The sequence below is a fragment of the Malus domestica genome, chromosome 05, assembly GCF_042453785.1.
Source record: "Malus domestica chromosome 05, GDT2T_hap1".
NCBI lineage: Eukaryota > Viridiplantae > Streptophyta > Magnoliopsida > Rosales > Rosaceae > Malus > Malus domestica.
In genome coordinates, this window is record NC_091665.1 from 17,275,534 (window position 1) to 17,288,590 (window position 13,057).

At 47.9% G+C, this 13,057-nt stretch overlaps 1 protein-coding gene across 1 annotated transcript; it reads left to right on the top strand.

Annotated features, from left to right (window-relative positions):
* The first annotated feature begins 1,803 nt into the window (after positions 1–1,803).
* LOC139196099 (uncharacterized) lies at positions 1,804–6,514 on the top strand. Its single transcript, XM_070821759.1, has 4 exons — positions 1,804–2,780; positions 3,106–3,558; positions 4,351–5,862; positions 6,349–6,514. Exons 1-4 carry the CDS (start codon positions 1,804–1,806, stop codon positions 6,512–6,514), a joined length of 3,108 nt encoding a protein of 1,035 aa, XP_070677860.1.
* The last annotated feature ends 6,543 nt before the right edge of the window (positions 6,515–13,057 follow it).

Here is a 13,057-nt window from a genome sequence, read left to right on the forward strand (position 1 = left end):
CCAATGGATTATCTTACCAGGTTCAAATCAGCTAGGAATTGGTGCCGAGTGCCTTTACCCGAAGTCGAATTTGTCAGGCTTGCTTTGAACGGCCTCGACGTCGAATACAAAAAGAAATTCTTGGGGGCAAACTTTCGGGATATGTACGAGTTAGCCCAGCATGTCGAGCAGTATGATTACTTGCTCCGCGAGGAAAAGATTTCGAAAGTTCCAACTCGGGGGACGATTTACAAGAACCCTACTGTCAATTATGCATCAACCGAGGATGAATGCGTTAGTGTGGATGCAGCTGAGATAGTGATAGATAAGCCATACGTCTGCAAGGCATTGACTCAAGTCGACTATAGGGAAGTCAAAAGTCGTTCGGCCACTGAGGGAACATTGAAACCGTCAAAAGTTTATACTTTTGATATTACAAAGGCTGACGCAATTTTTGACCAACTGTTATCAGCAAGAATCATCAAGCTTCGGCCTGGTCACAACATTCCCAAGGCCGAAGAGCTTAAAGGAAAGGTATATTGCAAATACCACAATTCCAGCAAACATACGACAAACAATTGTGTCGTGTTTCGAGACAACGTCCAAAGCTGGATTGATAATGGCAAACTGAAATTTCCAGAGAAGAAGATGAGTGTTGATACTGACCCGTTCCCCACGGCAACAGTAAATATGGTTGATGCATGCCTACCTAAAGACAAAGGGAAAGGGAAGGTCGAAGATGTTGCGACGCAACGTTTTCGGAATCAGAATTCTCGGCCACGTTTCATGGCCGATTTTCGTTCAAACAAACCACCTACAGCTTTAACGGGACCCGCTATTGTCAAACCTATGGTAGATTATACCACCGATGAAGATAGTGGGACAGCGGTTTTGTGCAGCCAATGCAGAGCCAAGGTCGGTAGTGAGCCAGAGGAGAAGCTCTCTTCGCTTATAGCGGAACGACCTGCGGCCACAATCCAGCAGAAGGTTGCCGAAGTAGGCTAACACCAAGGGGTTTTTGATAGGCTCGGTCCTAAAGTACGAGTGGAAGAAACACCCCCGGTCAGGCGGTGCCTCGATTTTGATGTTTCATTCTATAACGATGATTACTATAAACGTAATTCTAGTAGTTCAAAATCATCGCGGAGCCAAAAAACCTTCAAACCTCCTGAGCCCAGAGATCAACGTTGGTATACATATCATTCTTCGAAAGGCGTCTACACCGCGTTGTCCAAATCCCAGAAACGTCGGCATCAAAGGATAGATTGCATGGCCCGCCGACGGGCAGCCCAAGAAGCTTCGGTCCCTAAATGGCGGTCGAAGGACACAATTGCTACTAATGAGGAACGACCACCTCCAGCCATTGTGACAGAATTGGCTCAAAGGAGACGACTGGTCGACCAAGATGTCGAAACCACATTTGAAAAGGCCGATAAACGAATCAAACTTCTTCTTCGACCAGGGGAGATGAAGGCGCGCCTTAAACATTTCAGGCAAGAGGCCGAAAGTAAATTAGCCCCGCCGGCTATACAAGGACCTTTGATCAAGATCCGACGGAATTTGCACCCCCCGTTCCTTGGGGAGGCTTTGGAGTACATGCGAGAATTCCATAAGAAACATTCGGCCAATGATTTGTATGGCTTGCCAAAGGCATGCCAGGACACCATTGATCTAGTCCTGACTTGTCCTGATGCCGAGCGAATCATCCAGAAAACCTCAGACCCAGGATTGAAAGCAAGGTTCCAGCACATATGAGAAGCTCGTGTCTTTGGATTTGAAGTCGACCCATACACTGATATTGATGCAGCCGACCTTCCTTTCTCAATGGAGGACCTTCAGTATTTACGATATCACTTCGAAGTATTCTCGGCTGTTTCGCTCTTCGGCCTTACGACTGATGAAATAGCACGTGTTGCACGTCTGGATGCTTATCTCGACACTAGGAATGCCCGGCTACACTACCAGGAGCAGGTCCTAACCCCGAGCACACTGTCGATCTCAACCTCACATGAGGTAGGTACACAGAATCAACAAGTTGCCGAAGCAGCACCACAGGATCAAACCATCGAAGAAGGAACAGAAGAGTCTCGTTGTCCAACCTTGACAGCAACAGAGTCCGCGGTTGCCGACCAGACAAGAGATGAGGCTAGTGAGGAGGGTCCTAACCCGATAGGCCCGTCAGTCCTGGATAATATGGAAATCAGTATGGTCCATGTGTTACCCGCTGATTTTCAATCAAGCACGACCCAACCAAATTTCCTCGATGGTGACGTAGTCACCGAAGAAGCCGGCCATGTTGATTTTGTATCTGTTGCTGAAGTTGAGTCAACGACAAAAGATGATAGTCTAAAGGCGGCTTTGGCCGAATTGTTTCCTCGTTCATCACTGGCCAAACTTCGCCATTTAAAGCCTTTGTATGTGACGGCCCATATCGAGGGGTATCCAGTTTCTAAAGTTTTCGTCGACTGTGGAGCTACAGTCAATATCATGAAAGCCATACGTCGCTCGAATGACGAACTTATTCCGTCAGGGATCACAATGAGTAGTTTCGTCGGCGACAAATCCCAAACCAAAGGCGTACTTCCGTTAACTGTAAACATTGCTGGTCGCACTCACATGACCGCCTTTTTCGTGGTTGATTCCAAAACCGAGTATAATGCACTGCTCGGTCGAGACTGGATTCATCAAACCAGCTGTATTCCTTCATCATTGTATCAAGTGCTTGTATTTTGGGACGGCAACTCGGTCACTGTTCACCCGACCGATAGCCAGCCCTTCGAAGCTAACATGATCCAAGCACGGTATTATGATGACCACGTCGGCTACATTACATTGCAAGGCTTCAATGAAGAAGGACGGCCGACTCGGATTTCGGTTCAGAAAGCTATCGAGGTTGGCGCCGAGACTGTTCAGCAGGATTCGGCGAGACTCGGATTAGCCAATTTCCTCCCCGAAGCTGATGTTTGACATCGATCGGGAAACACGCAGGGCCGCGGTTTCATCTACTATGGAATGACTGCTGGCCCATTGGTATACTATATCTAAACAACCAAATTCGGGCGTTAATCTCGTTGAGTTCCTTGCTGAAGGAGATAATGGTCCTGTCTTGTCTCTTGATAAAATTAGAGCCACCCCGGCCGAACTCGAAGATCATCGGCCCCAAGTTAAGGACCCCTTGGAAGAGATTAATGTTGGGACGACCGATGATCCACGACCTTTGTTTATTAGTGCGTTATTTCCCCAACAAATGAAGGACAAACTTCGTGCCTTGCTTACAGAGTTCAAAGATTGTTTTGCTTGGAGCTACCATGAAATGCCCGGCTTGGATCGCACTCTTGTCGAACATGAATTACGTATTAAGCCCGGATGCAAACCTTTCCGGCAACCACCTCGTCGATTCTCGACCGAAGTACAACTCGGCATCAAGGACGAACTGGTTCGACTTTTGAAAGCCGGGTTCATTCGGACAGCTCGATATGTGGAATGGTTGGCGAATATCGTTCCTGTCTTAAAAAAGAATGGTGCACTGCGCATCTGCATCGATTTCAGGAATCTGAATCTGGCAACTCCCAAAGATGAGTACACAATGCCGATTTCAGATCTTTTAATCGATGCCGCGGCGAATCATGCGATCTTATCCTTTATGGATGGACACGCCGGGTACAACCAAATTTTCATTGCTGAAGCCGATGTGCACAAAACTGCTTTCCGCTGCCCGGGGGCACTCGGCACTTACGAATGGGTTGTTATGCCATTCGGCCTCAAAAATGCCGGCGCCACATACCAACGGGCGATGAACACCATATTTCATGACTTAATTGGAACTACCGTCGAAGTCTATATTGACGATGTTGTGATTAAATCCAAACAACGGCGAACTCATGTGGATGATCTCTGACAGGCTTTCCTTCGTATGCGTCAACACAATCTCAAAATGAATCCTGCCAAATGTGCATTCGGTGTGTCGACCGGTAATTTTCTCGGTTTCCTGGTACATCACCGTGGGATTGAAGTGGACGAAAATAAAGCACGTGCAATCATCAGTGCTCCACCACCGACTACGAAGAAACAGCTGCAGTCCTTACTTGGCAAGATAAATTTTCTCCGTCGATTTATAGCTAACTCGGCAGGAAAAATGAAAGCATTTTCCACGCTTTTGAAACTTAAGGACTCGGATACATTTGTGTGGACGACCGAGCATCAGGCGGCGTTTACACAAATCAAAGTCTCCCTCACAACGCTGCCTGTTCTTGTTCCACCTCGGCGCGGTAAACCTCTCAAACTATATATTTCGGCGGCTGAAGAGTCCATCGGCTGCCTCCTTGCCCAAGACAATGATGCCGGGCGAGAGTAGGCTATTTTTTACCTCAGTCGAAATCTTAATCCACCGGAGATCAATTATTCCGCCGTGGAGAAGCTTTGTCTTGCCGTGTTCTTCGCCGCCTCCAAACTCCGGCATTACATGCTTCCGTCGGTCACACAAGTCATTGCCCAGACCGACGTCATCCGGTACATGCTTACCCGGCCAATCGTAAAAGGGAGAATTGGGAAGTGGACGATGGCGTTGTCCGAGTTTAGCCTCCAATACGTGTCTCAGAAAGCTGTCAAAGGCCAAGCATTAGCTGATTTCCTGGCTCACCATCCTTCCCCATATGGTTTTGGGGACACCGATGTCGAAATCGGCATGGTTGAAACACGCGACAACTATTGGACGATGTATTTTGACGGGTCCAGTACTTCATCCTCGGCCGGCGTTGGAGTTGTCATTCAATCTCCTAATCACGATCGTTGGTATTTTTCGCTTAAGTTGGATTTTGACTGCACCAATAATCAGGCCGAATATGAAACCTTAATCATCGGCCTCGGCCTCCTTCATGACTTGCGGGCCACTCGTGCCCTCGTCCTCGGCGACTCGGAGCTTGTGATTAACCAACTTAATGGATATTTTCGCTGCATGAGTTGTACCCTGGCACCCTACCACATGGTTGCCAGCTATTTGGCCGAGTCCTTCGACGGTATTACGTTAGCACATGTTTCCCGGATCCATAATACCGACGCAGATGAGTTGGCTCAAATTGCCTCTGGTGCACAACTCCTGGGGGGCAAGCTAGGCCGAGAAATACCGATGTTACGACAATTATACCCGGCCTTGGTCAACCAGCAAATCCTCCGTCGCGACGATGTAATACGCACTCGAGTCATGTCTTTACCTTCGTTGTTAGACCGACAAGATACTATAGAGGTTTGCACCGTCGGGACAACACCAGATGATTGGAGAAAGCCCATTATGCAGTACCTTGACAATCCCAATGGAAAACATAGTCGCAAGACACGAGTCCACGCTACGAACTATGTCACGTACCAAAACGAGTTATACCGAAAAGGGGAGGATGGATTGCTACTGTTATGTCTCAGTCCCCAAGAGGGTGCTCAGGCGATCTCGGAAGTCCATGAAGGGGTTTGCGGAGCTCATCAATCTGGACGGAAAATGCGATGGCTACTTCGACGACACAGTTATTTTTGGCCAAGGATACTAAAGGATTGTATCGAGTTTGCACGAGGATGCGTACAGTGCCAAATCCACGGGCCTATACAAAGGGTCCCGGCCGAATCATTGCATTCGGTCATAAAGCCATGGCCGTTTAGAGGTTGGGCCATGGAAGTAATCGGCAAAATCACGCCATCTTCCGGAGCTGCTAAGCACGCATGGATAATAGTCGCAACCGACTACTTTACTAAGTGGGTCGAGGCGAAATCATATGCCGAACTAACATCTAAAGAAGTTTGCAACTTCGTGGAGGAACACATCGTGACCAGATTTGGTGTACCAGAAACGATCATAACTGACAATGGAACAATCTTCACAGCTGAGAGGTTTAAAGAGTATACGGCAAATTTGAAAATTCGGCTCGAACAGTCTACACCGTATTACCCACAGGCGAATGGGCAGGCCGAGGCAAGTAATAAAGTGTTGATCGGCATTCTCGAAAAAATAATAAAAGAAAGGCCTGGCATGTGGCATTTGAAGTTGAACAAGGCATTATGGGCATACCGAACGACGCCCCGGTCGGCGACCGCGACAACCCCATACGCATTAACCTACGGACACGATGCAATGTTACCAATCGAGTTAAGCATAAATTCGTTGCGATTAATTGAACAAAGTAGTTTGTTTAGCGCCGAATACAGTCAGTCCATGAGACAAGAATTAGAAGATTTGGAAGAAGTGCGACTTTACGCTTATAACTTACTGGTGGCACAGAAACGGATTGCCGAACGAGCATACAATCAAAAGGTGCGACGGAAAACATTCGGTGAAGGCGAATTGGTTTGGCAAACGGTGTTACCCGTATGACTAAAAAACCCTAGGTTCGGCAAATGGTCGCCAAATTGGGAAGGACCGTTCGTTGTACATAAGGTATACGGAAAAGGGGCGTATCATCTTCAAGACCGGACCGGTTCAGTTCACAAATTACCAATCAACGGGAAGTTTTTGAAAAAGTACTACCCGGTAACGTGGGAAATGCGAGAATAAACAAAACCATCTTATTAAGATTGATGAGCATGTACAAGCTAAGTAAGTCAGTCAGGTCAAAACTAAGTACATTCAAGGGGAAGAAGGTAAGAGGGTGCCGAGAAGGGCCTTCAATTCCAACCACCGCACCTCGGCCATGATAACTTCAGCTTGCCGATTCTTCTTGTCCAGCTTCAACCGCTTGACCCGCTTTGTTGTCGCTGCGTACTCAGTTAGGCGATCCTTTCCGCGATCCTTTCCGCCCTACTCGAAGTCTCTAGCAAGCTCAGACGCGATAGCCGACCGACGTTTTGCTAGTTCGGCCATCTGACGGAGAGTGTCTTGAATGGCCGTGGCAGCTTGCAGGTCCTGTTCGGCCTTTAGAGCGGTCTGGAAGACACTAAATGTCTCCCGAACCCGCTCCAAGGCAGACGATGCCTAAACGATGGCATTTCCGCTCAGGCGACCGTCGGCCCCAAGATCGTTCAGACACACGCCAAGCAGATCAACACCGTTGCGCTCGAGTACTTGCGGCGCTGAAAGCGACAGAACTTCTCGCAGCTGGGTTAGATCGGTTGGACCGGCAGCCTCAGTCGGAGCAGCCGAAGGGCCGGACTCGGCAGTTGTGCTGGAGATGAGGGCTTTGAATTCGACCTCCCACGAAGCCTGCACATACAAATCAGTTTAGGCTTAAAGGAAGTCAGGGCAAGAATAGCAAGAAGGTTTCGTTTTTTAACCTGCCGAGAGGAGACCTCGGCCATGTCCCCAGGATCGTTGCTCGAACCTAAAGAACTCAATAGCCGAGCCCAGTGTCTCAGAATAGCAAGAAGGTTATCTACGTTTGATGGCCACTGAGGCGGCCAAGAAATATAGATAACGCCCTTCGGCGCGTAGAATTGTCGGTGAAAAGAATGTACAGGCACCTGACATTTAGTATTTTCCTCGTTTAGAATTCTAAAGCGGAAAAGCAATCAAGGAAAGACGGTGGAAGATACTTACGAAGGCCGAAGTAGCCTCCTGCGGATGAATGTGGAAGCCTTGGTCTTGAGGATGAACGGGCGATTCCGCCGTTGCCTCGGGTTCCTCGACTGGTCGTTTGCCACGATCGGCTGGGGAGGGGCCGACCGGGACAGCTGCTTCTGAGGAAGGAACACCCTGGTCCTGAGAAGGAGCAAGGGGTTCGGACACCGCCGTTGGTTCCTCGACCGGACGCTTGCCACGATCGGCCGTAGAGGGGCCGGCTTGAACCGCCATCTCGGACACTGGAGGAGGTTGTCGGTGAGTATGAGGACAATGTGCCAGCGGGACCTCATCGCTACCCTCACTCTCTTCCAGAACGAAGACCGAGGGCTTTGGATTTTTGGGGAAGGTGCCCTCGGTCGCAGAAACCGCCTTCTGTGGGACAGGTGCCTCCTCGACGGAGGGAGGCACGACTGGTGTGCCGGCCCCAGAGACAGGCCGCGCTTGAACTATCTCTGCGACCGAAGTTGGCGGTTTCTCGACCAAGGAATGGCCGGCGGCGGGAGAAGGGGAAGCACTGGGAGTCGTCGTCCCCGTAGTATGACTGGAGATGACGTGGATCTCTCGTGCACCTTTCTTCGCCAGTTTTTTTACCCGCTTGGCAGGCGGGGGAAACTCGACAGCAGGCTCGGCCTCTGGGCGAGGCCGTTTGATCAGCACGGCCCGACCAGCAGTTTTGTCCTTCTTGGCCACGACCGATTTTTTCTCGGTCGTAGCAGCGGCAACTGCATCCGCTTTTCTTGAAGGACGACTACCTGAGAAGATAAAAGCAATTCAGCACGGCAAATCAGTATGCAGAGTTGAAAGAAAAGAGGAGAAATGAACAATTACCTTGAGATTGGGGAGCCGAGGCCTTCTTAGGTCGATCACCGAAGAGTTTGTTCAGCACCTCTTCGACCGGAGCACCAAAGAACTCCTGGGTGTAATTTTCCCACCATTCACCGAAGGTGTCGGTGCAAAGGGTTTCTAGGGTGGCCGGTCGAAGGCGGAATTTTTGGCAGTACTCTTGGAACTCCCTCGCGGCAGTTTTACATTCCTTCTCCGAGGAACGAGGTTCACGTCCACGGCTTAGGACTGTTCGGGAGGAGAAAAGGGGAACAGGGCAGCCCTGAAGATAGCCGAGCTGTCGGGCAAGGAAGTTTGGATGGTACACTTCCCAACCCGACCGTTTCCCATCGCAGCCGAGAGGGAGGTCGCGAGCGAGCACAAACGACCCCCAAGTCTGACGAAGCTCGGCATCCTCCTCCGCGCCCCACATAGAGGTAGGTAGTCTAATGGAAGAATGACAGTCCCGACGACGACATATCAAGAATTCGTCGTTGGAGAGATCATCAAGAGCGAAGAGGTACCGAAATACCTCTTCGGCTTGGTGAGGAGGTGTCGGTCGGGAGGCCAGCTGAGGTCCAAAAGCCTCCGTTGGCGAGAAATCAGCTATGGCCGGCCGAAGGGAAGCGAAGTACACTTGTAACCAGAGCTGGAAGACCCAGAGGGGACCATTCTGGTGTGGGTCAACCTTGTGGAGGGTCGCCTCGGCCAGGCAACGGAAGAGATGGGCAAGAATGTTGGAACTCAGTGCCAGGACGTGACCACTAGCCAGGGCTTCGGCTACCGGCGTGTTCTCGACCAAACACTTGTTCGACTTGGTACAACAAATGTATTTGTTGTACCAATAGAAGAGGAAGGCTTCATGCTCTCCCTCTCGCAGGTCCTCTTCTCCTCGGCCGGCGAAGTGAAGATAGAGGGTGTTGTAATTAAAGAAGTTCTTGTGGAGCTTCTGAATGTCTTCTTTCGACGGGATTTGACCGTCACGGTTCAAGGTCTCGAAGGCTCGTCGATCGAAAAGCGTCTTCAGATCAATATTCGACGGGTGCCCAGAGAGGGCCGCGTCGATAGGGATCCCGGTTGCCGAAGTCCCCAGAATGGCGGTGACATCAAGGATGGTGGGACCGATGGGACCAAGAGGAAGAACCAGGGTGTTGATGGCCGAGCACCAGAAGCACAAGGCGGCTAGGAGAAGCTCCTTGTCGAGAATGACATCCATTGACGAGAGAAGGATGGCATCATAAATGCCGAGGGCTCTCCATTGCTCACCGAAGAGCCGTTCCATTCGAACGACCCAGGCTGCCCAGGTTGTGGTCTTCGAGGGCCAGGAGCCTTGGGATTTCGCCGCATCCCATCTCGACCATTCAAACCCTTGGAACAAGGGTGTTAGGCTGTGCTCCTGGAGAAGGCCAGTAATGGTCGACGGTATTGTAGCCTTGAAGAGAGGACCCAAGATTTGGTGGACAGTGCTCATGTCACTTTCAAACCGTATGGTTTTGATCGAGCTCCGATCAAGGATTTTCTGGTGCTGTTCACATTCCCTGGAAAGCTTGGAGATGAAAGACGCCATTGTAGGAAGGAAGCACGGCGTAAAAGGTTTTCTGGGTTGGGGTATTTGAAGACGAAGACCTGGAAAAAGAAATGTGCTGGAGAAAAAGGGCAAGAGATTTCAGAAAATTTTGAGAGCGTAAAGTGCAAATGAGAGAATTTCGGTATTTATAGAGCTGTGGAGGGAAGAGTAATCGTTCAAAATTCAAAACAAAGGGCAAAATCGACCGAAGGAATCGTTGGTCATGATGAACATTTGGGAAATGCAGTTGAGAAGACCGAAGGTTTCAGGTTTTGGGGGCGCACGATCGCGTGTGACGGCGAAATTAATGGCGGAAGACGTTTCGACGCTTGCACGATAACAGGTGGACTCACGGATTGAGGTAGTGGCTCGCGAATTGAGGTAGTGGTTAAGTTGACGGTTCAGGCAGCCGCACGCCTTAGACGTCATCATTGGGGTTGGCCGTGTTGGAGGACGCCACGTGGCGAGTTTGGTTAGCAGGATCAAGATCGTGCAATCATGTTCAATAAATGCGCCTTGGAACTCGGGCATTAGGGTTCTGAGTGGTAGATTCGCTTCTTCAAGGCCGAAACTCGGCCAAAGAATTCAGGCCGAGGACCTCAGAAGCGAGGGGGCAATGTTTGGGCCCAAAATAATAGTTTGGGTCGAGGGTAGGATCACTCTCGGCCCGGGAGGCCGTGCGGCGAAAGGGCCATGGATCGTTCAGCTCATGGGCTTCCAAGCCTAGGTCGGTTAAATCAGAACGCAAGCCGAGTCCTAGTACAATAGGGACTCTCGACGGGATCAGTAATCCAGAAAGCGAATCCGGCTCAGTTAAGGACTAGATTCGTAGTCCTAGTGGAGATAGGATTGGTCGAGGTGATGTTGATCCAGAGAGGGAAACCTAGTCCGAATAGGATTGTAACTCGGGCTCGAGGGCCAGCGCTATAAATAGGGGAAGCTGTGCATTAAGGAGAGCCCCCTGCAAATCAATACAAAATTGCCCTGCGCAAATTCTCACAACTTGTGATTTTTCTTTTTTCTTTTTTTCGCTGACACATCTTCCGTTGGCATCAACAGCACTGTGGAAGCAACCGGTGATATCTTAAGTTGGCATAGATAGCTCTGTCACCGTAGAATCAGTCGGTCTCGCAGTATCTTCCGTTGGCATTAACAGCACTGCGGCGAGAACGATTGATTATCTATCCAAGTCTCGGTCGAGAAGGATTTCTGAATCCTTGTTGGTCGAGGTCATCTCATCAGCCTTCTCGGTGAAGTGAGGTGTTACAAGTGATTACATTCGGCACGTTGAAAGCCGAATTTGATATTGAACTTCGTGAAAATAGCAACCTTGTCTTCAGGTTCGAGAGCCCAAGAGGCCGAGACGTGTTCCTTTCTCGGCCGCAATCGCAAGACGCAGAAGTCAGCCGCGCACCCAACGCAACATCAACAAAATTTACTCCTTGGCCGAGCTCGGCCGACGAGTTAGCACGCCCCGCATTCACCGAATGACGTAGTTAGCTTATAGATTACTCGGCCTGCGCGCCACGTAGGCTTTGTAATTTCTAGGGTCAACAGAATGTCATGGACATATGAGGATTGATGGATTTACTAATGCTAATTGGGCAGGTAATGTGACCGATAGAAGGTCTATATCTGGGTATTTTACATTTGTTGGAGGTAATTTGGTTACGTGGCAGAGCAAGAAGCAGAATGTGGTATCACGGTCTTCTGCCGAAGCCGAGTATATGGGTATGGCACATGGTGTGGGTGAGATTCATTGGCTACGAAAGTTACTTTGGAGTCTTGGTTTTAAACAGAATGAGGCAATGAAGTTGTATTGTGATAATAAGTATGCTAGAAAAAGCCAATAATCCAGTACAGCATGGCAGGACTAAGCATATTGAGGTTGATAGATAGTTTATCAAACAAAAGCTAGAGAAGAAGATTGTGTCAATACCGTTTGTAAACTCAGAAGAACAACTTGTAGATATCCTTACCCATGCCGTGCGTAGTAGAAGATTCGGTGATTCATTTGTCAAGTTGGGCATGAGTAATATCTATGCTCCAACTTGAGGGGGACTATTGGAATAAGTCAATATTTAGGAGAAAAGGAATGTAAATATTTTGTAATTATTAGAGTCATGTTTTAGGAAGGATATTGTGTCCTTTATTTTTGTTTCCTTTTGTAACAAGGATTGTATGTTCCTTTTATACAGAATTATGGGATACAGGAAAGTTTAGCCGTAAAATTCTATTAAATATATGTCCCACATCGGGAAATTGAGAAAATAAAATACATATTTAAGTGTATGGTTCCATTCTTAATAACACCGAGGCATTTTATGATAAAATTCAACACCTAGAAATGAGTGTATAAGTTGAGACAGTATCGGTGTGGTTAGACCATCTCCAACCCTTGGGTTTAAACCTAAATTTTTTAACTCAAAAAATTTAAGTTTTAATCTAGAAACAGTTTTTCTGCTCCAACCCTTCTGGGTTAAATTTTTATCATGAGAGTATTAAAGAAGGAATTTAGGATTTTTTTTTCTTAAGGTAACTTTAAAAAAAAAATAGGTAGACTATCCTAATTTAATTTTATGAACAATTTAACCTAAAAATATTTAGATTCCGATAAATATAGAAAAATCTCTAAACTGACACCATGAAACTTGTGGAACACTATGAAAAAATACAAAACATATAAAATAAATTTTTTTGAATTACTTTAGCCGTTGGATTTAAATTTGGACCATTAGATTTTTTATTTTTTTTTAACCATTAGATTTGATCATATTAGATCTTAACTGTTGGATTCAATGAATTTATAAATATAAAACTAAAAAAAGTACACATATATGGTGAGCCAACTCCACTAACACAGGAGGAATCTTGGGCTAAATTTGCCCCAGAAATGAGTTTTTGGTTAAAACTCATATTTGTCCTAAGGGTTGGAACAAGTTCTAGTAAGTTTAGAATCTAAAATTTGAGTTTTACTCCAATGGTTGGAGTAAGTCTTAGGAGTGGACCATTGGCTCATCTCTCTGAATATCTAACATGACATCATAGTAGGTTTGATTGTGGCTCCTGTGGGCCTATACCATGCCCGAGTTACCGGGTTTAAATAACACCATGCTTTTATGCTCCATATCCTATGTGAGATTGATTACCCA

Excerpts from the sequence above, each read along its gene's own strand:
- LOC139196099 (XM_070821759.1), top strand. The coding sequence starts at position 1,804 with ATGGAGGACCTTCAGTATTTACGATATCACTTCGAAGTATTCTCGGCT. Across the intron at positions 2,781-3,105 it reads GCTAACATGATCCAAGCACG|AGCCACCCCGGCCGAACTCG; the intron begins GTATTATGATGA and ends TGATAAAATTAG. Across the intron at positions 3,559-4,350 it reads CTGGCAACTCCCAAAGATGA|TCGAAATCTTAATCCACCGG; the intron begins GTACACAATGCC and ends TTTTTACCTCAG.